Genomic DNA, 25226 nt, shown 5'->3' with positions numbered 1-25226 from the left:
GGATTTTACGGCCTGGGTTGACACTTTCACACAGAAGAAATACCCGTGTTATTCAGCAAATTAACGGGTAGAAATTTTCAACCCGGTAATTCCTTCTTCTGTGTGAAGGGGGGTTGGGCTGCTCCCAGCAAAATTACCCAGCATTTTAAATTCTGTGTATTTGCCAGGATTTTCAGACTCTTTCTGTTTGTAAGGGGTATACGTTTCCTTTTAGCGTTTATGGGTTATATCAGGGCTGGGCAATTGCGTCCCTCCAGATGTTGAGGAACTATACATCCCAGGATGCTTTGCATTAGTTTTGCTATGTGGCCATGCTGAAACTGATGCAAGGCATGCTGGGATGTGTAGTTCCTCAACATCTGGAGGGCCGCAATTGCCCAGCCCTGGGTTATATGAAGGCAGATTTCCCTTTATTGTACAGCATGTCTCTGATTCACAAGAGATGTTTTATTGTTACCCTCTTAGTTAAGTTGTTTTGTCATGTAGAAAAAAAAAAAAACCACTACGCAAACTTAGCCCCGTTTGACATTAATCCCCAGCCTGCTTTACCTTTGAAATGAGGCGTCTAAGGGAATATGATCAATATATACAGATACATTAAGGGTCAATACAGTGAACCATCCGGTGATCTGTTTACTATGAGGACTGTGCGCAGGACAAGTGGCACCCCCTAAGGTTAGAGAGGAAGTTTCATACCCTTTGACGGAAGAGATTATTTACAGTCAGGGCAGTTAAGATATTGAATAATCTGCTGGAGATAGTTGTGATGGCAGACACTATTCATCTGTTTAAAAATGGGTTCGACCAGTGGTTCCCAAACTGTGCGCCTAGGCTCCCTGGGGTGCCTCGAGACACTTGCAGGGGTGCCTCGGGTTGGTCGTCCAGGACCAATTTCAATTTATTTATGATCAATTATTTCTGGACAAGACCAGTGCTTGTGGCTTCCATTCATAAAATGTGTACAGTCAGAAGCAAATCCTGCCCTTTACCACATAACTGAACCTAAGAAGCCCATATAAACACAATCTACTTCATTTGATATATATTTTTTGTGGCCTAGGGGTGCCTTGGGAAAATTCTGATACTCTAGGGTGCCGTGATTAGAAAAAGATTGGTAACCCCTGGGTTAGACAAATATTTAGGGTTTGGTGGGTGTAGGGATCATTGAGGTAGGAGTAGAGAGCAGTCAGGGTGGGTTTGTGGGCATTTACTATTAGGTGGGCAGTCCAGGACACCGTGCTATCGGCATTTTAAATGTAGTGCCGGTCACTAACCAATCTGAGATGGTGGTCAGGCAACCAATCAGTAGCGGCTGTTGCAGCTGCTTCCTTAAAATGCTGCTGGTACGTCATATCTGACTGGCTGGTGGCCGGCGCTACTTTTGAGATGCTGCTGACTGTCTGTTTGACTAGAACTGCCTGCCAAAGCTCATATACACCACTGCTGTCAGGGCATGGTTCGATTTAAGTACTGCTAGTGCTGAGCGCTGCCCGGTACAACTACACATGTGCCACCGAATCAAGTGCTGCCCGGTAATGGCTGGACTTGGGTGAAATGTAATAGGATGAGAGATTCAGAAAGTGAGAGATTTGGTAAGAAATCTCCAGTTTTTTTTTTTTTTTTTAAAGCGGCAATTAAATGAGCGCCTTATAAATAGAATTAAAATAATAATTAACCAGCACCTGGTGTGGTCAGCCTGTTCTGAATGTTCAGATCTCGTTCTCTTGGGTACATTTTGGGCTTGGCCACAGAAGATTTGTTGCTCCTGTATGTACTGATCTTTATACTACCGATTTACAATAGACTTTTGCTCAATGTAATGGCTGCCATGGAGTCAGAAGAAACGTCTTTAGTTTGGCATTAACTATGTATTTTCTCTCTGTAGCCCAAATCGGCGGAGGAGATCCTGCATTTACTGGACTGTGGTAATAAGAACAGAACTCAGCATCCCACTGATGCCAACGCAACGTCATCCCGATCACACGCTGTGTTTCAGGTAATTCCAAGAAAACTTGCATTTGGCATTAAACAGAGAGCATTGCAAAGCTCCGTTACAAGCCATTGGTAACATTGTGTAGTTTTATTGCCCTAATCAGATACAGGTTGAGTATCCCTTATCCGAAATGTTCGGGACCACAAGGTTTTTGGAATATATATTTTTTTAACCTACTCCCCTGGTGGTGCCCGATGGTTCCACGGTGTCCCCCCGGCATCCATAGCGGCCTTCAGGATCCTCCTCAGAGGTCCCTGGGGTGTATTGTGCAAAATTGCAGGTCACCGGCGCACCTGTGCACTCGCACAATGCACTCCTGGAACCGGAGATGCAGCTGAAGAGGATCCTAAAGCCCACCGTGGAAGACCAGGGACGTGGCAAGTATGAAAAAAGGGTCGGGGGGGGCAGAAAACCCAAAAATATTCTGAAAAACCACGGTTTTTGGATCTACGGATACGGGATACTCAACCTGTAGTTCTAATATTCCTAGTGTTCCTTCTAGGAACCAAATGAGGCAGGGCGCTGGAGGGGCGGACCGGGCACGCCGAAGACACTACAGGGGGCGTGCCCGGGCCGCCGCGTCACTACAGGGGGCGTGCCCGGGCCGCCGCGTCACTACAGGGGGCGTGCCCGGGCCGCCGCATCGCACATGGGGGCGTGCCCGGGCTGCTGCATCGCTGAAGGGGGCTTGCCCGGACATGACTACGTCACTGAGCTGCCGGGACGTAGCCATGGCCGGGCAAGCCCCCTTCAGCCATGCGACGGCCCGGGCACTCCGGCGGGACAGACTGCAGGCTGATTTAGCGGGGCGCTGCTAGACATTTTGCCCTTTAAAAATCGGGCAGGGCGCAGCGCCCCGCTAAAACAGCCTAGCGGGAACACTATATTCCTTAATATTATGCAGTTGGTGATCTCGTTATTGCCTTGAGTTTCTAGTACTATGAGTATAATCCTCGTTTGCAATTATTTTCTAGACTAATCTTGGTTTTTGTTTTGTTTTGTTTTGTTGTAGATCTACTTGCGGCAGCAGGATAAAAGTGCCAGCATCGATCAAAACGTTCGCATTGCCAAAATGAGCCTTATTGATCTGGCAGGTTCAGAACGGGCGAGTGCCACAAATGCCCAAGGTGCGCGCTTACGAGAAGGCACAAACATTAACCGCTCATTATTGGCACTTGGAAATGTCATCAACGCTCTGGCGGACCCCAAGGTGAGTTACGGATATTAGTCGGCGTCACACGAAGGCTATAACCGGAGTTACCCCAGCAACCCGTCTTCACCTCAGATTTCCTTTATATATGCTGCCTACATTCAAGCAGAAAATCTGCTCTTCAGAATTTGGGAATAATGGGGTAATTCAGACTTGATGGCTGTTGTGCATTTTCGTAAGCAGACCGATTATCAATTGATTGTAAATGCTCGACGCTAAACAGTGACAGTAGAAATCAGCACCTTTTTTTTTTTTTTTTGCAACCCGCCGCAGTTTGACAGGGAGTCTGTGTTTGTGGGTGTAAACGGCCATTTTCTGGGAGTGCCAAGTAAATTATGGTGTGCCCCGGCGTTTTCATTGTGTGCCATTTAGGGCCTTATTCTGGTTCATTCGCTCGGTCACGTGCACGCACCCTTGCGATGACCCAAACCTCGCCTTGCTAATGGTTAGCCCGCACCAACCATTCGCACACCGAATTTGTTCGCAAGGCTTGCGAACGGATGTTTTACATGAACATCTATTTGCATGCCAGTGGGAACCTCCTCCATCATTCGATGGTCCCTGACCATCGACTGATGGCGAAGGCACACGCATATGTAAGTGTGGCCCAGACCACTCGTACATGTGAGCGAAGAATTGCTGGGGAACTGGGCGGGCATCTGACATCCGGTTATGTCAGCTACCTGCCCCTCAAACGTGCGTCACGACCTATATAGCATATGTACGCCCAGTGTTTTAATGGGGACGCCCATGAACGCAGAGCGTACACATATGCTAATGACTCAGCCCAGCACCCCTCTCCACCCCCCCCCGCTCACAAGGCTGGGAGCGTGCACTCAGCGACCAGACTTCTCACCGAGTTCACACGCACCAGCGTACATACATGCTAATGGCCCAGCCCAGCACCCCACGCCCCTTTCCACCCCCACCCACAAGGCTTGGATCATACACTCAGCGACTAGACTTCTCATCGAGTTCACACGCACCAGCGTACATACATGCTAATGGTCCAGCCCAGCACCCCACGCCCCTCTCCACCCCCACCCACAAGGCTTGGATCATACACTCAGCGACCAGACTTCTCACCGAGTTCACACGCACCAGCGTATTCACATGCGCAGAAATGCTGCTGCACCTACACACAACATCGGTCCCTGTGCGAATTCACGTCCGAGCGACTGAACCAGAATAAGGCCCTTAATCTGGCCTCGACCGACCTGTTTCTGTTACAGACTTGTGGAAGTGTCAGTTACTCACACAGAGTGGGGAAATCACCCGATGGCGAATGAATTGTGAATTGATTTTCTGAACGATGATCGTTTCGCATCATTTCCTGGGGTGGGATTTCACTCTGGAGCGATGGCGGTTAACTGATCACAGTCCAGATCAGGCCTGAATAACCCCCAATATCTTACTGACTGAGCCTTTATTACAGGACTCGCCACATAACAATTTGCTACTTGTATTATGAATTTACTTGTAAACAGTGTATGTGGACATAAAAGTGCCTGTTAGGGTATGCAGAATGTTTGGTGTAGAATGTGCTCGGGGCAGATAAGTTCAGGCAATGCTCCACATGTCTTTAATTTTAAATTACGATTGAGTATAGTCAAAACTTATTCCAAAACAATAAGTTGCTTTTAATTGTTATTTTATCTGTGTGTAAATCTAGTGTTGCAATTGACATGTCTTTGTGTTTTCCGAGATACCTTTACTGTGCGGAGTGGTAGTGAAAAAGCTGTTTATTGAGCCACATTCAGTCTCCGATAAATGTAGACGTGAAAATGTGATGTATATGCAGTATAACAAACGCTCATATTTTTAAAACCAAGTTATACGTCGAACATTATTTGTTTCCACCTCCTTTAAAGGTCTATAAACCCTGTGAGTGACAACTCTTTTTTTTTATGAGAGATGTACAAAATATCCACTAAAAAGGCCAGCGTTGCTCATATTTGATATATAAATGCAAATAAAAAAGGCCTATTTTAAGGGAAATCAGATGCAACTTGCCCTTTAGACAACTCACAGTAATGTATGGGGCCTTAAGTAGTGTTCCCCCTAGGAATTTTTGGGGGCAGGGCGCCGCTGTATGGGATGGGGGCGGACCGGGCCCGCCGACGTCATCGTTGTAGGCGTGCCCGGGCCGTCGCGTCACCAAAGGAGGCGTGCCCGGGCCGCCGCGTCACCAAAGGAGGCGTGCCCGGGCTTCCTCCGTCGTACAAGGGGGCGGACCTGGCCCCGCCGAAGTCCGTGAGCTGCCGGGGAAGCCTAGCGCCGCCGAGATTGCGGTGCCTGGAGCTTCCCCGGGCACAACATTAGTCAGGCAGCAGGCTCTTTTAGCGGGGCACTGCTGGAGGGGCAGGGCGCATTTTGCCCTTTAGAAATCGGGCAGGGCGCAGCGCCCCGCTAAAACAGCCTAGCGGGAACACTACTTAAGCATGGCAGGTTTACATTCTTTTGTTATAGAACAGTTTTAGCCACGTCAATCTCATTTTCTGTACACCTTGTAGTGCTAAAATATTACATTAGTTATTGGTTTTTTATTTTGGCAGAATTTCTAAAATTCAATATCATCTCTTTAATTTTATATGTTAAATAAACAATCAAACCTTTTTGTTCTAAATGAATAAACTGGACATTTAGAGTATATTTGAACTTTTAGTTTTTCGTAGAATTATAAACTACATATCCCAGCATGCCTTGAAGCAGTTTTAGCATGGCCAAATAGCAAAACCAAGGCAAGGCATGCTGGGATGTGTAGTTTTACAGTAGCTGGAGGAACACTAATTGCCCAACCGTAGTCTACAGTATGCTCTGTGAGTCACGGCAACTGGCGTGACATTTGTGCACTGTCATAGACTGTCGCACAGCCGGGGGTGGGGAGATGGGAGGGTGAAGGGGACGCGCCGCTGAAGCTGAGTTAAGCTATCGGCTCAGCAGCAGAGCCGAATTTCCCATTAGGCACGTGCCTAGGGGCGGCACGTGTTTGGGGGCGGCACTTGGATGCCTGTGATGGTACTGTCAGCTCAAAATGTACCAGTAACTGCAAAATATCCACTGTACTGTACTATATTCCATCTTAAATAGAGTGTAAATGTATAGGACATGCAGATACTGCCCCTATAAACTGTCCTACTTAGTAAACATTATTGTTGTGCCTAGGGGCGCCCTCATCCCTAAATCCGCCCCTGCTCAGCAGCACTGCCCGACTCTAACCAGCGGCATTCCCAAGAATTTTCCGGGCTTGCCAGGCTGGGCAAAATTCTCGGGAATACCATGGAAGGAGTTAATAGAGTGCGACACATTTGTCCACTGAAAAAATATATCTAGCCGTCTTTCTCCCTTGTGGTACATTTTATTTATTTTCATTTTTAGTAATTATAATGAGCTGAATATGGGATTAACTTGAAGTATTGTTTTGTATTTTATATATCACACTTGGATCCCATCTGTCAGTATATTACTAGCACTAAAACCCCAGTGTGTGTGTATGTGTGTATTGGTGCCAAAAACCATTGACATGCCTTTTTCATGTCTTGGCACTTAAATGGCTCTGGAACTACTCCCATTGTTGTCTTTTATTGATGGTCTGCATCTGAAAAAAGAGCAATTGTCCAATTTATGGCTGTGTGTTGTGGGAAGACCTCATTATACAGTCACCGGCCTAAAGAAGAGTGCATTATATACAATCTATCATGGTATATTGGTACCTTCAGCTAATCCTCATATAGGGGTTTATTCTAGTTCATTCTTTCTGACAAAATCCTTCTTAGATGGACAAAACCATGTGCACTGCAGGAGGGCAGATGTAACATGTGCAGAGAGAATTAGATTTGGGTGAGTTATTTTGTTTCTGTGCAGGGAAAATACTGACTGCATGATTTTACACTGCAATATAGATCTCACTTTGAAGTAAAACCCCACCCAAATCTAATTCTCTCTGCAAAAGTTACATCTGCCCCACCTGCAGTGCACGTGGTTTTGTCCATCTAAGAAGGATTTTGTCAGAAAGAGTGAACTAGAATAACCCCCATAGTGTTATACACCAAATCGTCCCGATTGGAAGTGTTGCCTAGGGAATGGGACAGCCGATGCAGTGTAGTTACATTCCGCATCTAAAGCAGCTATGTCATTAAGGTGTAAATTTACTAAACGTTAAATGAGATGATGTTGCAACAAATCAGATTCTGTCTAATGTTTAGCATGCAATAATAGAGAAATGAGCGAGAGAATCTAATTGGTTGCTTTGGGAGACATCCCCTCTTTTCAGTATTAAAAGCATTAGTAAACGTAACACTTTGTGTGTACCGGGTGGGTCTGATGTATAAGTTCTTGGCATCGGGTTGCTCCATCCTGAGGAGTGTATCCAGCTTAAGGTTGCCATAATAAGTTTATTTTGACATGCGGACTAAAGAAAAATGATCGGTCCCGAGAAGATGTAGATCAGGTTAGCCTGTGTGTTCAGCCATCGCCTGTCCTTGGCTAGGTTCCCTGTGTCATCAGTTTGTTTGTCCTGAGCGCTGGTTCTTTAACCACTTGCCTGCTACGGTCTCCTCTGATGCAACCACACAAGGGTGGGCTTTCCTTGATATGGTCCGTCAAAGCCCTCTCTGCAGCTGCCGCCATCGCGGTTCCCGACTTCTATAAAGGAATATGTTTTTTTATTATTATTATTATTCTGGGCTGTAGGATTGAATCTACTCATGGGCGTATTCCAGAAACGTCCATTGAGCCGGTTTAAGGTGGCCATACACATGCAGATTTATCTGCAGATCTGTCTGGTTGGAACAAAAACATGGTTATGGATGAGAGAAAATGACAGTTGACCATTTGCTTGGAAATGCTGGAAAACTGACAACTGTCACTCATCCATAACCATGTTTTTGTTCCAACCGGCCAGATCTGAAGATAAATCTTACTAGTGTATGGGCACCTTAAGTCTATGGAGTGGTTTCCCAACTTTAAAGGTCTCATGCCAGTTGACTGTTCCCTGGAATGGCAGTGCCCATCCTAATTTAGAGGTCAATTTTCTAAAGCTTCTAGAAATGAAAAGTGACGTTGCCCTTCTCAAACCAATCAAATTCTGTCTATCATTTTCTAGGATGTAATGGAGAAATTAGATGGAATCTGATTGGTTGCTTTGGGCAGCATAGCCTCTGTTCGTTTTTAGAAGCTGTAGTGTTTATCCCATAGGCTCTCTGTACAGATCTGCTGCTTCTTCCCTGGATAAAACTCGGGATCAGCCAACAGCAATACCGTTAGTAGCGGTCACCGCACAGCGGCCCTGAGAAGTGGCCTTTATCCTCTGGTTTAATATACCCCAGACATAGTAGCTTGGCATTCTCCCATTATGGTTGTTATACCGCATAGTTCTGCAGATACCCCTGGTTCAGGAACGCATAGGAAAACCAAGCCTCCGAAATCCAATGTGTAAACGTTCCTAATGGACATTATTGATCTGTGCTGCACTTTGACCTATTGTGGCTGATTGCGTACCATAGAATTCACATTAGTTTTAGGATGTTTTACATGAGTACGGGTAGTTAGGTGAACAATCATTTGGCAATAGGTTGACACAGGGAAAAAAAGGTCGATGTGGATTAGGTCAAAAGGGCAACACAAGCAATAGGTCGACTTTTAAAAGGTAGACTTTTTTTTTTTTTGTGTGTGTCTGTCGAAATGGACACCATATAAGTGTGGCCCCGTCCCCTCGCATGGCTTTCTGCGTTTGCCATGCTTCAGCCACGGGGTCTTGCTGCGCTTGGCACACTGTTATATTTCTGGGATGATAAAGTATGAACAAGTGCCTTTTTTGAAAGAAGGGGAAAAAACTCATGTTGACCTATTGCCTTATCGATAGAATCACCATTCGCCGCTGTGCGCCATCTGCCCCGTGCTGACGGAGCTTGCCGCCACCCTCTGCCGGCCCCCCCGTAGCCCCCACTCGTCCTGCCCGTCTCCCTGAAATGGAGACGGCAGGGAATCCACGATGTGAGATGGGACGCGCATCCCCATCAGATGGAGCGCCGCTCCCTGAGCTGGCTGAGAGGTGTACCTCCTGTTTATGCTATACAAACACAATGTTCTTTTAAGTTTATTTGGGATGTAGACTTTCGGTCAACAGTCGTTCGGTAAACCACTATTGGCTGACAGGCAAGGTCGACATGAGTTTTGCCCCTTCCACCCCCCCCCCCCCCCCCCCCGCTTCTTTCCAAAAAGGTACTTGTTCATACAAGTACCGAGCATTTTTTTTTTTGACTAAACAAACAGTATGGCAGCTTTCACTTACTAATCTGCAGCCAGCAAAGGAATAGACCCTTAATGATCCGCTAGGACTGTTATGTGAAAGTGGCACCTTTTTGACAGCTTTACATTGTGGAACAGTAAACTCAGTTTTTGAGGCTAGGGGCCTGATTCAGACCTGATTGCTAGGCTGTGTATACTCTCAGCCTAGAAAACAGGTCAGCGTTGCCCCACCGAACGCCCACCCCCATGCGAGGGGATGTTTTATCGCATGCAGCCGAAAGGGGAGAGAATTAATTTGATGGTTGGTACAGGCGCTGATGTCATGTGACGTCAGCCGCGGTCGTCGTCCCCACCACCACCGAGCAGGTATCAAGCCACATGCGTTACACCCATAAAATGCTCAGTGTTCCCCCTCCTGGAGTGAATGGTTCGGCAAATGTGTAACTCGCCGAAGCGGTTTGTTCCTGGGGTATGCCCATACAAGTATTCACACATGCGCAACCCCCCACCGTCAGACACAGGGCCGAATGAGTCTGAATCTGCCCCTAAATGTTTTTATTTCATAGGGATAGGGGTTTTAGACTACATACCCTAGCGCATGGGTCCTCAAACTGCGGCCCTCCAGATGTTGTGAAACTACAAATCCCAGCATGCCTTGCCACAGTTTTAACACTCCCTTATAGCAAAACTGTGGCAAGGCATGCTGGGATTTGTGGTTTCACAACATCTGGAGGGCCGCAGTTTGAGGACCCATGCCCTAGCGGTTAGTAATGAGCGGTGCTACCTTGCTGAGATTTATAGTTCTGTGCAAGAGAGCGGGCGATGCACTAAGCAACTGAATTACCATATTATATATTGTTTGCATATATTTACCCAAAGTATATGGACCTGTCCACCATCGTTGAGGTCCTATCTGTCAAGTAAGTCCCTAACGCTTTACTGCTCATTCCTGGGATGTGGGGCACCCCTAAACCAGCGCAGGCAAAACCCCCGCCAGGGCCTATGTAGAGTGTAAGTTGTGTGTGAAATCAACTACTCTGTGTTAAAGGTGTTACACAAGTAAAAAATGTGTGAAGTTACATAGATAAAAGACCTACAAAGAAAATGGTATTGATTACATAAAGTGTAAGAACTCTGGTCTTAGCTCCCAAACATTCACCCCAAGAAGACTTATGCCGTGTACACACGGTCCGATTTCGTTTCCGATGTTGACGATATAGTCAACATCGGATCGGAATCGGATATAAATCTGATGTAGGTTGTATGTTTTTCAGGGCTTCAGGTTCGATGTCCTCTGAAATCGGATCATAAATAGAGAGGGCAGGCAAGACTTCTTAGTGGAAATCTAGAGGAGATCGCATGCATAGTATGCGCCTTGCGATGTCCTTCAGATGCAATGTCTGATCTGATAGTAAATCACATAGTAAATCTTAAAGCAGATCTGACAGGAGTAGAGAAAAAATAAAAAAAAAGGGGAAAAGTAAAAATCGAACTAAACATCGAATCAGAAGGCACATTGGACCGTATGTACACACCATTACTTTGAATTATGCAAGAAGCTTCGCAGGCAAAATTGTGGAACTGGAAACTGTGGCCGCAAGGGATGATTATGATATAATTAGTAGAAACTTGTGGCAATGAGTTGCGTGATTGGGTTCTAAACATGGAGGGATATACCCTCTTCAGAAAGGACAGAGAAAATAGAAGGGGCGGGGCCTTTATGTAAGAAATAACTTAAAACCGTGTGAGAAGGAAATGAGCTTGGGGATGGACGAGGATAATACTGAGGCCGTGTCGGTAGAGATAACCGAAAATAAACAAAAAAAAACTAAAAATAAAATTTTAATAGGGGTGTGCTACAGACCACCGAACGTTAATGAAACGGATGAGTCTCTACTGTAAACCAAATTAAAAAAAAATCGGCAGATCAGGGGCAGGTATTAATTATGGGGGATTTTAACTATACAGACATTAATTGGACAAATGAGTCATGCAAGTCAGAAAAAAGCAGAGGGTTCCTAAACTTACTCAAGGATCAGTTTATCACACAATCGGTTGAAACACCAACTCGTAATGGGGCGTTATTGGATTTAGCATTAACAAACAACATAGATCTAGTTTCAATACCAAAGTAATAGAACTAGGTAACAGTGACCACAACATGGTCTCGCTTGAAATTAACTTATGCAAACTAAAACATACTTTTCTAAAATATAAAATTTTAGCAAAGCTAACTGAATTATTCAGGGAATCTTTAAAATAAATTGAGTGGGAAGTGTTATTTGTGGGGAAGAATGCAGAGGAAATGTGGGAAACACAAAAAAATGTGCTCAAATCACTAACCACTTAATACATCTCAAAAAGCAATAAAGGTAAATTCAATAAGAAAAAGCCATCATGGTTGGGTAAAAAGTAAGGACAGCAATCAATAACAAGAAAAGCGCTTTTAAATTTTATAAGGATAACGTGAATGACGAAGCATTCAGGAAATACAAAGAATAAAATTTGTAAAAGGGTAATCAAGATAGATAAAGGGAAAATGAGGAGCGCATAGCCTCTGAGAGCAAAACAAATCCCAAGAAGTTTTTCAAATACATAAATAGTAAAAGAATAATTAAACAGAACATAAGCCCTTTAACTAATATCCTTTACAGAGGATAAGGGAAAAGCAGAACTGTTAAACAAATTGTTCTCATCAGTGTTTACTAGGGGAGAACAGACAATGGAACTTTTAGGTACCACAAATGGAACAAGCAATCCAGATCTTAATATTGCATTCACGACAGACAAGATAAAATTGCGGCTCAGCAAAATCAAAACAAACAAATCACAGGCCCAGATGGGTTTCATCCTGGGGTACTAATGGAACTAAGGGAGGAATTAGCAACCCCACTGTATTACATTTTTGATAACTCGCTTACATCAGGTAAGGTACCAAAAGACTGGAGATTGGCTGAGGTAGTGCCAATATTCAAAAAAGGAAAAAGATAACACACCTAATTACAGGCCTGTGAGCTTAACATCAATAGTGGGTAAATTATTTGAGGGATTTTTAAGGGATGGTATCCATGAATATTTAGATCTTCATATTTTAATTAGTATCAACCAACATGGGTTTGTGAAAAATCATTCATGCCAAACAAATTTTACTAGGCTTCTATGAGGATGTCAGCAAAAATCTTGCTAATGGAAATGCTGTAGACGTGGTCTTCTTAGATTTTGCTAAGGCCTTTGATACAGTGCCGCACATAAGGTTGATAAACAAAATGGAGGAACTGGGACTAGGGGTAAGCATTTGTAGGAGGGTAGGTAACTGGCTGTGTAATAGAGAACAGAGAGTGGTTGTGAATGGCACAGTATCAAATATGATACCAGTACTAAGTGGAGTTGGTGCTAGGGCCCATTTTATGTAACATATTTATTAATTATATTGGGGTGGGAATACTCAGCAAAGTTTCCATCTTTGCTGATGACACAAAATTGAGCAGAGTAATTACATGCTTCAGAACGATCTTAATAAACTAGATGAGTGGGAGAACAAGTGGAAAATGAGGTTCAATGTAGATAACTGCAAGGTTATGCACCTTGGGAGACACAACCAGTATACTAGTTATAACCTAAGCGGGGAGGCATTGGGTAATTCCGAATTTGAAAAAGATCTAGGATTTCAAATAGACAACAAATTGGGGTGCAGCGCTCAATGTCATATAGCAACAACAAGGCAAACAAAATTCTAGCATGTATAAAAAGGGGTATGGAAATTAGGGACTCAAACGTTATTATGCCACTGTACAAAGCATTGGTTAGACCGCACCTCGAATATGGAGTACAATTCTGGGCCCCACATTATAAAAAGGACATCATAGGTCTGGAAAAAGTCCAAAGAAGAGCAACAAAGCTAATAAAGGGAATGGGGAATTTAAGCTACAGTTCAAGAGGCCCATACTCTAAAATCCTTGAAAAACAGACTCAAGACTTTCCTGTTTACTCAAGCATTTCCATGATTCGGTTAAGCGTTGTTTATGAAAAAAAATTCTGCACTGCATTGTTCCTGTTCTGTATTACATTTATTATAACTGTTAAGTGCCTTCAGTCCTATTGGAGAAAGAGTGCTATATAAATAAAATGTATATTATTACAGGTCGAGTATCCCGTATCCGAATATCCGTTATCCGAATTATTCTGAAAACCAGACATTCCAGAAAGTGAAAAAAAATATTTTTTTTGCTAAAAACTCACTGGGGACATTTGTAACCGCATCACTGGGGACATGATATGTAACTGGCACTATATATGTGCAAGACAATGATCGCTTGGCATTCAAATTCAGTGCTGAGATAGTACACACATTTTGTTTCACGTTTTGAAACCTTGTTTTTTGAACAAATAAAATATATTTGTGTGTATTTTATGTGGTAAAAAAAATTATATTTGTGTGTATATTCTGTGTTTATACAGCATAAATGCAAGATACTTCAAAATACATCATTGAAATATTAAAATATTCCGAAATACGGAATAATCCGTTATCCAAAATTCTCCTGGTCCCCGAGCATTTTGGATAAGGGATACTCAACCTGTATTATTTATTATTATTGCTCCTTAATATAAGGACCCACATACCACTCACTTACCACTCGTAAGTACTGTGGATATTTCAAATCGAGAGGAGGGGGGTACTCCTAAATGGAAATAGCCTAATCAAGGGGTATGGGAGAGATAAAAGGTTGGGACCCGCTGGTATAATTGATTTATTTGTTAACCGTTTCTTATACAGCTCTGCAAATTCCTGCACTTTACAATGGGAAGCGGTGCTCAAACAAACTGTATAGTTGCAGTTGTAGAGGTAGGAGGGCCCTGCTCACTAGCTTACAACCTTCAGCACAACTTGGATACAAAGTTTTTTGCTGTGAACTGTACACAGCCAGATAATGTTGTTGTATGTTTGTAACACACGCCTCGATAATGTCCCCATTACTATTTGATTGTTATAGCAATCATCCTTCTATTAGCGCTCTCCATGGAAAACAGCCCGAATCACCCCCCTCTTCCTATTTAGATGGCTTCCATTAAATTGACACTGTCCCATTTCTGTCATAAAGGCCACTGTATTACGCAGTAATAACATTTAACAACTTGCTTACTTAACATTCAGTTCATGTTTAATGGTCTGTGGGCTGTAAACCTAAATGGCATATTATAGTATGAGGAAATCCTGTGTCGGAGTTAATGTTTTGGTGCATTTAACAAGTTAATGGCGATTAAATGGAAGCGTTTAGTGCTTCGTTGTTGCTTTTATCTTTCGCTGGAGGCACAAACTGTTTGGAACTCTGCCCGTAAAGTTGACATTATTTTAAGTTTTCTACTGTAATAGGGTGTACACACAGTCAGATTTAATCTGTTTTTCTGTTAGATTTTAATATAAGCATAATTGAACTGAAATTAAATGGTTTCGATTCAATCCCGATGCACGGCCATCATGAAGGGGGTTATACAATGTATTTTGTGGCTATGTCCACATAATCCCATGTATAATGCGGCTGACATTGCATAATGCTGCCCACCATACTTCCACATGTGGGAGGGGTCATTATAGGACCTGGCGATTGGCAACAAAGGGACAGATGTATCAAGCTTCAAAAAAAGTGATAAACAACCAGCCAATCAGCTCTTAGCTGACATGTCACAGGCTGAGTTTGAAAAATGACAGGTAGGAGCTGATTGGCCGGTGATAAAAACCAGACACTTTATCACTTCACCGAGCTTAATAAATCTACCCTGAGTGAGATGAACTGTTGGTAACTCTTGAGGACTGGAGTTGGCTACCCCGGATCTAGACAGACTTGTCTGCACAGTCTATTTTTCTATGCAATACTGACTAAAAGGGGGGGGGGGGGGTGCGCATCGTCATCTAATGTGGCTGAATACTGCGCAATTCTGACTAACTTTCTATTAGATTTTTGTCTATATAGTCAAAATTGAGAGCCTGAATCGCGCCATGGGCCTTATTCTGGTTCACTTGCTAAAGCAAATTTTCTGTGTAATGTACAAAACCATGTGCACTGCAAGGGGAGGGGGCAGATGTAACATGTGCAGAGACAGATTTGTCTACTACTACTTGTCTAAAGGTACTACTACTTGTCTAAAGATATCTTGGCTGTAAACTTGTTCCCACCTAACGTTAAACCTTTTATCGCATAGCCCAGTGGTTCCCAAACTGTGTGCCGTGGCTCCCTGGGGTGCCATGGGACACTTGCAGGGGTGCCACGGGTTGGTGGTCCTGGACCAATTCAAATATTTATGGTCAATTATTTATGGACAAAACCAGTGCTGGTGGCTGCCAATCATAGAATATGTGTACACACAGAAGAAAATAGTCCCCTTTACTACATAAATTAACCTAAGGATCACATATAAACACAATCTACTTCATTGTGTAATTTCTTTTTTTGGCCTCGGGGTGCCATGAAAAACTTCTGATACTCTAGGGTGCCGTGATTCAAAAAAGTTTGGGAGCCCCTGGCATAGCCTCTTTTTTTTTTTCTTCTGTGCTGTAAATACTTTACTCCATTGTAAACTTATGTCACCAAGTTTGATGACCACCACCCTTCCATCGTGGCTTATTATATAGTTGCTGGTGTGTTTGTGTGAGATTATGCATTTTATCATTATCGGATGCATATCTATCTTGCAGTCCCTTTGCTGTGTGTTGGTGAATTCTATAGACGAATATAACAGATGTCACAACATATATTTTGAATAACGCTATGATAATGTTGTCCTCCGAAATGGATTCCAACCATGGATCTGCTTTTCCTGGTGCAGGTTATCCCTAATCCGCTGCCTGGTGTTGCTACTGTTTTTAGGATTTTTTTTTTTCCCTCCACTTTCATTCAGTTTATTACTGGAGCGTTTCCCATTGATTTCAGTTGGATTTTCTACTGAATGGGAAATGCTGCATTTTGACAGAATGTATATAATCTCTTCGTTACCATCGGACACCCCCGTCGGTATATCCTGTAGTGTATCTACCAGATGTCGCTCTGTTACAGCTTTGTTATATTGTGTAAGAAATTGCTCCGCTGAATTCTAAATACTATAAAACTCACTCTTTAATTTGGGTAAATTTGGCCTAAGGCTAAGATTCTGCAATGTTCCACAGACCGATGTTACTCTACAGAGCTAAGCAAGATGTCAGGGAGGAGCAGGCTCTTGAACATGTTCCTTTCTTAATAACTAGTAATTAAAATATGTTTTTAATAACGCCTTTAACCACAACCTTGTTTACACGATATAACGGGATACATATGGATGATCTGTGGTTAGAATACCAATGCCGGCTTCCCTTAGGAGGGAATCCTGACGTGTCAGGTAAGTATATACCTCCAGCTGTGTACCTACCCCCTGCCTCTCAGCCTACCTTCCAACTGATACACCATCCCTCACCCTAACGTTCACTCCCAGTAGCCTAATCATAAATCGCCCGTCGTCCTCAGTCACACACTATCGCTGCCTGCATACTTACACCCCTTTTACACCAGAGACCAGGATATTGCCACTCCAGTCCGGGCCGGGGCTTGGTGTAAAAGGGCAAAAAAAAAATAACCCGGGTCCTGTTACCCGGTGTCCGACCCGGCACATGTTCAGGGTCGGACACGGGGCTTTCCTGGAGTCAGGGGCAGTGTAAATGGGTAACCCGGGTCATCTGACCCAGGGACCCATTTCCTCCAATCAGGGAGCCCCAACCTCCAGACCGCAGCGCCCCGAGTTCAGTCCGGAGGTTGGGCACGGGCCGCGTTCAGCCTCCGCTACTGTCTGCGGTACTATGCAGACAGCAGCAGAGGTGAATGGATGCCTGTGTGCGGCATCCATTCACCTCATGAACAGAGGCTGGGGGCAGCCCAGCAGCATACCTGGGTGCTAGGCTTGCCCCCCAGCATGTCGGTCGGCGTTGCAGGGGTGACGGTCGGCAGGTTTACCGGCGCTTGGAGATGAGGTCATCTCCAAGCGCCGGCTCAGGGCCCGAATTCACGGCGTCCCCTACCTGGCATAACGCCCGTGTAAAAGGGAACAACTGCCGGGTCGCATCCGGGTCCAAAAACCCGGATGCGAGCAGGCAGTTTTGGTGTAAAAGTGGTGTTAGTTTGGCTTCCCAGCAGACTGGATTCTGGTACCATATTGATGACTGGTCAGTGTTTGCGAAAACCACCCAAAAAAGTGGGTCCCGGGGACCCTTCACTTCTAAAAATTGGGGTCCTGCCGGACCTTTTCTGGGTCCCAACGGAATAAGGCCTCCTCTCCCCTTCTCCCCAGCATGGCACATGTGGGTATGTAAGTATCAATTGGCCCACTCACATAAAGATACATATATACTAGAAACTATATAAACCTGAAAACAGGGACAGTGCGCGCCGAAGGCATTTTTGGGGGGGGGAGTGGTGTGGTCACATAGTAGTACACATTACAGCACACACTGTAATGCCCAGTACACATTATAGCACACACTGTAATGCCCAGTACACATTACAGCGCACACAGTTATGCCCAGTACTCATTATAGTACACACTGTAATGCCCAGTACTCATTATAGTACACACTGTATTGCATAGTACTCATTATAGTACACACTGTAATGCCCAGTACACATTATAGCACACACCGTAATGCCCAGTACACATTATAGCGCACACTGTAATGCCCAGTACACATTATAGCACACACCGTAATGCCCAGTACACATTATAGCACACACCGTAATGCCCAGTACACATTATAGCACACACCGTAATGCCCAGTACACATTATAGCACACACCGTAATGCCCAGTACACATTATAGCACACTGTAATGCCCAGTACACATTACAGCGCACACTGTAATGCCCAGTACACATTATAGCGCACACTGTAATGCCCAGTACACATTACAGCGCACACTGTAATGCCCAGTACACATTATAGCGCACACTGTAATGCCCAGTACACATTATAGCGCACACTGTAATGCCCAGTACACATTACAGCGCACACTGTAATGCCCAGTACACATTACAGCGCACACAGTTATGCCCAGTATATATTATAGCACGTAAGTGCTGCTTACCTACATGCTTGTTGCTAGGGGTTATATGCTCCTTGCAGGGGTTACATGCTGGGGGGGGGGGGGTCATTTTATGCTGGTTGCCACAGGGAAGGCGGCGTTTTCTGCTGGTTGCCCCATGAGGTGGGGGAGGGGGGCATTTTTTGCTTGTTGCCACGGAGAGGGGTGGGGGTGTCATTGCCCAAGGGCTGGAAAACATGCCGACATGCTGCTCAGCAGAGTAGGTGAACGGGCTATCAGCGCGGCGGGGGACTGGATGTGGCCCCCGCCACACTGACAGCCCGCTCACCTACTCTGCTGAGAGCTGATGTTACAGCCGCATCCCATCCTGTCCTCCCTGCTCTCAGCAGCGGAATGAACTTACATGGCGGGGGGAGGCAGAAGGACGCGGTCGCAGAGTGACTGAAACTGTAACCTGCTCTCAAAATGCAGGGCGCGCAGCTTTAGGGTGCGCAGCAGCACAGTGATTGGCTGCCGGGCGGCCACTGTTCAATGATTGGGTCCCGGCGGCCGCTGCAGTGATTGGTTTGCAGCGGCGGCTCATAGGTTTAGTACAGCGCGTCCTCGGGGACCCCTTTAGTTTTAAAAACTGAGTTCCCGGGGACCGTTTTAGGGTAAAATACACAATATAGCGCGTTTTTGCGAACCCTGCTGTACAGTTGTCTTAACAGTATGATTAAGCAAATTAGAATCGGTATGATTTAACACTTCACAAATAACCCGGGTTCAGCAACCCGGCATTCCGGCCATGTTAAAAGAAGGGTTTTACCCAGGTTGCTTAATTTTACACTATAGCTCCAAGCGCTGCCCCCGCACCCGATGATGCTCCGCCCTGCCCCTGTGTGACATCAGCAACCCAGCTTATTGCTGGGTCACTGAGGGGAGCTTCACCTTGCAATGCCGGGTCACTCCCGGGATGCACCCGTGTCCAAATCCCCAAATTTGCGCTGTGAAAGGGGGTATAAGACAACTCTTCATTAACATGTTGATATTGTAAATATAAGAAACTGTTAATAAATAAGTGAGGTTAATCAAATGCATAAGATTGTATATGCTGTATATGTATTTACTGGATAGTTAAATATATTGGTGAATACCCGCTACTATTAAATAATTAAATGGATCTTGGTTGCGGCATCGGGTACTGGAGACCGCCGGTGATTGCCTGATCCCATCTCCAGCAGGTTTGGCTCACCGTGGTGGATCTCCGTCTCCACACTAAGTTGGCCTAGCAGCAATGTACTGTGTGACTCCTGGTCTGCGCTGTAACGTTAATTCCATTTCTCTGTTTTCACATGTGCATGTCTGGATGGTGTAGCCGCAGTTTCTGGTGTATAGTGCTGTATCATAATCATTTTCTGAGTGCAAATCTGTTTAGTGGCCAACTTTTACAAGCTTCATTTCTAGGTTTGCATAACTTAAAACCGTCAGTAGTTTTGCCAGCGATTTTCTGGCATACGCAGCAGAACATATGGCCGCTTCTTTCATTTTTGTACTTCTGTTCTCCTGAGTAGGGGATGGACTTGTGTTTTGTTCCTCAAGACTGTAAGCAGCACATACATGCTGTGTGTGTGTGTGTGTGTGTGTGTGTGTGTGTGTGTGTGTGTTTGTTTTATAAGCAAATGCTTGTTTTTGTTTTTTTGTTGTGTGTTTTATTTTTATTATTTTTACTTCTTATTTTTTAAATAGCATCCTGTGTGTATCATTTACAGCGATTTCTCTTTTAATTGCTCGACTGTACTAAAATATTCGACTGATGTCATTAAAAAAGGTTGAAACCATTAGATTTTGTGATCAAACCAATTAATTATTTTTATTGTTTATTTATATGGCGCCACAAGGGTTCTGCAGCGCCTGATAATACACAGATGAGCGAAAAACAAGAAAATATCGAATTACAGCACAATGCAATTTAAGACCAGCACATGGTCCATAATGTGGTCAGGTAGGGAGGGTATCCGCTGGATTGGTTGACAGTCAATTGACCACTATTGGGTGACATGGAAATTGTCGACATTAATTTTTTTCATGAATTTTTAACAGACCAGTGGGCGTAGTGAGAGAATGCTGTGTGCCGAGAGCAGCGATGCGTTGCCCCAAAGCAAGACGAGCAAAGCGAGCCGCGTGAGTGGGCGAGTTGCTCTAATTGGGGCCCATGTCAACATAAGCACCAAAAAAATCTAACTTGTGTAAACCTTTTCATGTGTCGACCAATTGCCAAATGTGAGTGGCCTATTGACTGTCTAGATCAGGGCTGGGCAATTGCGGCCCTCCAGATGTTGAGGAACTAAACATCCCAGCATGCCTTGCATCAGTTTCAGCATGGCCACATAGCAAAACTAATGCAAAGCATCCTGGGATGTGTAGTTCCTCAACATTTGGAGGGCCGCAATTGCCCTGCCCTGGTCTAGATCATGGGTCCTCAAACTGCGGCCCTCCAGATGTTGTGAAACTAAAAATCCCAGCATGCCTTGCCACAGTTTTGCTATAAGGGAGTGTTAAAACTGTGGCAAGGCATGCTGGGATTTGTAGTTTCACAACATCTGGAGGGCCGCAGTTTGAGGACCCATGGTCTAGATAGACACTTTAGTGTCCCACCTTTAATTGGGAATTAGGAGGGAGCATGTGTCACGGTAGAAGTGTGTAAAAGGGGTAATAATAGGGCGAGGTATACGAGCAATAGGACGGGGCGTGACAAAGCGGACATGAGTTTTTTACGTTGTTTTTGCACACTACAGCTGCTATGTTTCATGCCTCGCTGCGCTCTGCACCCCTTACCATTCACAAGGAGTCCACATGGATGGTAAATATGAAAGGCTTTAACTTTTGCCGACCTATTGCTTGTGTCCACCTTTTTACCTTTTGACCTTCTACCTAGACCAGTGAGCTTTCAACTTGCAGTGCACCAAAATTTTTTTTAAATTGCCATGGCACACCATCAGACCCCCCACAGGGGAAAAAATAAAACCATTTGTCCCCATATGAAAAAAAAAGCATCACATTGGTCCCCACCGGTAAGAAAAATAAAATCCACTGACCTCCACTGTGCAGTAGCCAAAACAGCGAGGCTCACGGCTAAACGCAGCAGGCATTAGCCACAAACCAGGCCGTTTGGGGGAATCCTCGCTGTCCTCTGACAGCGAGAATTTCCCCGGAACGTTGAAAACGATGAGCGGCCGACACGGGGGTTAAACGGCGAGTGTTGCTTTTTTTCGGTGATCCTTGCCGTTTAACCCCCTCGCCAGCCACAATGAATACGGCCCTTTGTGTCTCTGTTGCTTTTAATCATTTGCTGCTCTGTCCGTTAAATCAGTAGTATATGTCTAACTAGATGGAATTCTAATGTGAGCAGTTGGATCCCAGGATTGCTGGGAAGTGACGATTTGCGACTACTTGTCTAAAGGTATCTTGGCTGTAAACTTGTTCCCACCTAACGTTAAACTCCTCTTTTTTTTTTTTTATCGCATAGCCTCTTTTTTTTTTTCTTCTGTGCTGTAAATACTTTACTCCATTGTAAACTTATGTCACCAAGTTTGATGACCACCCCCCTCCTCCGGGTTAAGCGGGTCTTGTTCTATTTGTCTTTTTGTTCATAATATACACATTCCTGTGCAAGATATTGACACATGTTCAATTTTAGATTTAAGGTTTAGAAACGCCATGGCAACAAATTCCACAGATTGCTCTCCCAGCAATAATTGTATTAAGTGGAAATCACCATGGGCAATGTACAACACGTTCCTTGTTTTGAAAGATCTTTATTTTTTATTTTTAAATCTCTCCAACATGCAAGATGCATTAAACGTATGTCATTCATTAGGGGAGGACGCCTGCTTAGAATTAGGTTAATAAAGAACATACTTGCATATCTGGGATGGTTGTGTAAGCTGCGGATTTCTCCCCTTGTTCTCCTTCGCTGCCCCCTCGTTATAGTATACATGGAGCAGGATAGTTTGGCAGCAGCTCGGTACATATGAAAGCGGTAACGTACGGGATAAACATGGACTAATTCGCATAAGCCAACAACCAAAGTGTTAGGAGCTTTTCAAGGCCGTGAAGAATAGTTGAGGCGGTTTTATGTACTGTGACTGTGCACAGGTATTGGGTGACTACTGTAGGTGAACACATGGAAAGGGTCGACATGGCTTTAGGTAGGTAGTCATAAGATCGACATTGGGAAGGCCAATATGGATTTTTCCCACTCGTTTTTTTTTTCTTCTTTGAACCGACATGTGCCGACAGGTGGTATTTCATGCCCTACCATCTGCCAGGGCGTGGCGGGAGAATATAATAATGCCGAGCCAAAAGCCTGCCAATACTGCATCTTTGTGACTAGGGTTATTTAGGGTTTAAAAACGGTATTAAATTGTTATGAAAGTTGTGTATCCTTGATTCCATCTAAGAAATTCCTTATCCGATGTTCTAAAGAGCGTTCTGCATCGGGATACCCCTCTGGTAGCTCCTGCGTAAGAGCAGCGCACGTCGTCATTTCGTCTTATTTACACCAGGAGATGTAAGACCATGTATAGATTTTCTAATGCCACAAATAATTAATTGAAGTCCCTGTTTTGTTTGCCCTTTAGACGAAGAAGCAGCATATTCCTTACCGGAACAGTAAACTTACACGGCTACTAAAGGATTCGCTGGGGGGGAATTGTCGCACTATCATGATTGCTGCAGTTAGTCCGTCTTCATTGTCGTACGATGATACGTACAATACACTGAAATACGCGGACCGAGCCAAGCATATCAAGTCTTCCGTAAGTAGAAGTCCCATTTGTTGTTGTTTGTTTCAGAATGTAGATCCCCCCCCAAGCAACTTCTCCACTGGCTCACTTCTCCTTTATCACTGCTTAAAAAATATGCCCCATAGGGCCTGATTCATGTCCCAACGCAAGTGGGAAAAGTATGCACAGTACAGTTGGCAGGTAGTGCGTGCATGCCCTGGACCCGCGCTTTGCTTGTGCAGTACGGGTCATGCGTCGTCTCAGTGCTACATCTGTTTAAGGGTGGCGAGTACAGCCTTTGCTCCAAAACAGAGGTGTTTGTGGAGTGCAAAAGCTAGGGTCTCCGTCTTCGGTGTGAGATTTCTAGGTTCCTGGACGGAGCTGCCGCAGGCAAGCCTACGTGACTACATGGGTCGCTCAGCTGGCCGATGGTGTCAGAGTAATGTGGATCACTGGTACGTGCAGGAGATGTCTGTTTTTATACCCAACACTTTCTGCTTCATAGATAGATATCTATATAGATACATAACTGAGCAAGTAAGCAGCAGAGGCGCCCTTCCCAACCACGCAGCAGAGGCGCCCTTCCCAACCACGCAGCAGAGGCGCCCTTTCCAACCACATATGAATCAGGCCCATCGTTTGTGGATGTTCATTGTAATTGCTATTCGTTTCCAACCTTTGTAATTACTTTGCTCACTATCCACATTTGCTTGTACAACTTGTGCATTTGAACTTTAAAAAAGAAAGAAAATCCTGGTAATGTTACTGCAATGTGTGTTAATTATTTAAGAGTAACGCTGTTTTCTGCTTCTATTACCAGGTTAAGAGTAACGTGGTCAGTCTGGACAGTCACATCAGTCAATACGTTAAGATCTGTGAGCAGCAGAAGAAGGAGGTAGGAAAACGCTGATGCAACGATTTGGGGAATTGTTCATATTGCTGTGGTGTTCTATAATTCCACCCCCTACCTATATTTAATTGTTCGCTACATATTCAAATTGCAAGTTAAATATTCACCTATTGTAGTTTAGTACGGCCTGTAGTCTATAGGAACAGATTCTGTAAAGCAAGTCCGTTTGTGTCTGGAACAAACCATGTTGTATGTAAGGGGAGAAAAACCATTGGGTACTTGTTTCCTAGCACGACACCCACTACGGCATTTGCGTAGTGGGCTATTCAGGGTAGTGAAATCTCATCGCATGCCATTATTGTATGGCATGCGATGCGATCAGATATCTGTTCCGCTTTGACATATAATGTCATTTATTTAGGGCCCTTCCACTATCCACATCATCCCGAAGTGTGGCAAGCGCATTGCGCCCCGCGAGGGGCAGCAGAACGCGTCCAGACGACCTTTTCATACCCCCACTATCCACGTTGGCGTTCAGTTGAAGTTCTCTAGTGTGGCGAGCCACCGAGCCCAAAGCATGTCGAGCACATCGAGCCCCGCGAGGGGACGTGTAATACATGTAACATAATACACGTCTCGTCGCGGGGCTCGCTGCGCTCGCCACACGAAATAAAATCAACTCCATGCTGACGTGGATAGTAGGGGTATGAAAAGGTTGGGCGGACACTTTCCGCCGCCCCTCCTGGGGCTCGCTGCGCTCTCCACGATTCAGGATGACGTGGATACTGGGGGGGGGGGTGCGTAAATAAATGACATATGTCATTTAATGGTATAGTACATTAAATGCCATTATAACAGGTAAAATCACGTGCCATACAATAATGGCATGCAATGTGATTTCACTACGTTTGCCTTCGTAGTAAAAACGGCCGCCGTGCTAGGAAACAAGTACAAAACATTGATATAATTTTCTGTGCATGGTAAATACTGGCTGCGTTTGCATGTAGCCCACAGCTTTATTTTTACACTGTAATTTAAATTTCAGTTTGAACACACACCACCCAAACCTAATGCCCCATACACACGGGGCGACTGAG

The 25226-nt window shown here is 44.6% G+C and overlaps 1 protein-coding gene across 3 annotated transcripts in view; it reads left to right on the top strand.

Moving 5' to 3' along the window:
* The window catches only part of KIF18A (kinesin family member 18A), a 68434-nt gene that overhangs the window by 9832 nt on the left and 33376 nt on the right, over positions 1 to 25226 (top strand). For all 3 annotated transcript variants that reach the window (XM_083164222.1, XM_083164221.1, XM_083164223.1), the window contains exons 5-8: positions 1886 to 1996; positions 3006 to 3203; positions 23136 to 23312; positions 24100 to 24174. In XM_083164222.1, coding sequence (XP_083020348.1) covers positions 1886 to 1996; positions 3006 to 3203; positions 23136 to 23312; positions 24100 to 24174 — 561 coding nt within the window. The remainder of the gene's footprint in view (positions 1 to 1885; positions 1997 to 3005; positions 3204 to 23135; positions 23313 to 24099; positions 24175 to 25226) is intronic.

This window comes from Crinia signifera, chromosome 11 (genome assembly GCF_055691185.1).
Source record: "Crinia signifera chromosome 11, ASM5569118v1, whole genome shotgun sequence".
NCBI lineage: Eukaryota > Metazoa > Chordata > Amphibia > Anura > Myobatrachidae > Crinia > Crinia signifera.
Note: the sequence above shows the minus strand (reverse complement) of the source record. Positions and strands in the feature narration are given on the sequence as shown.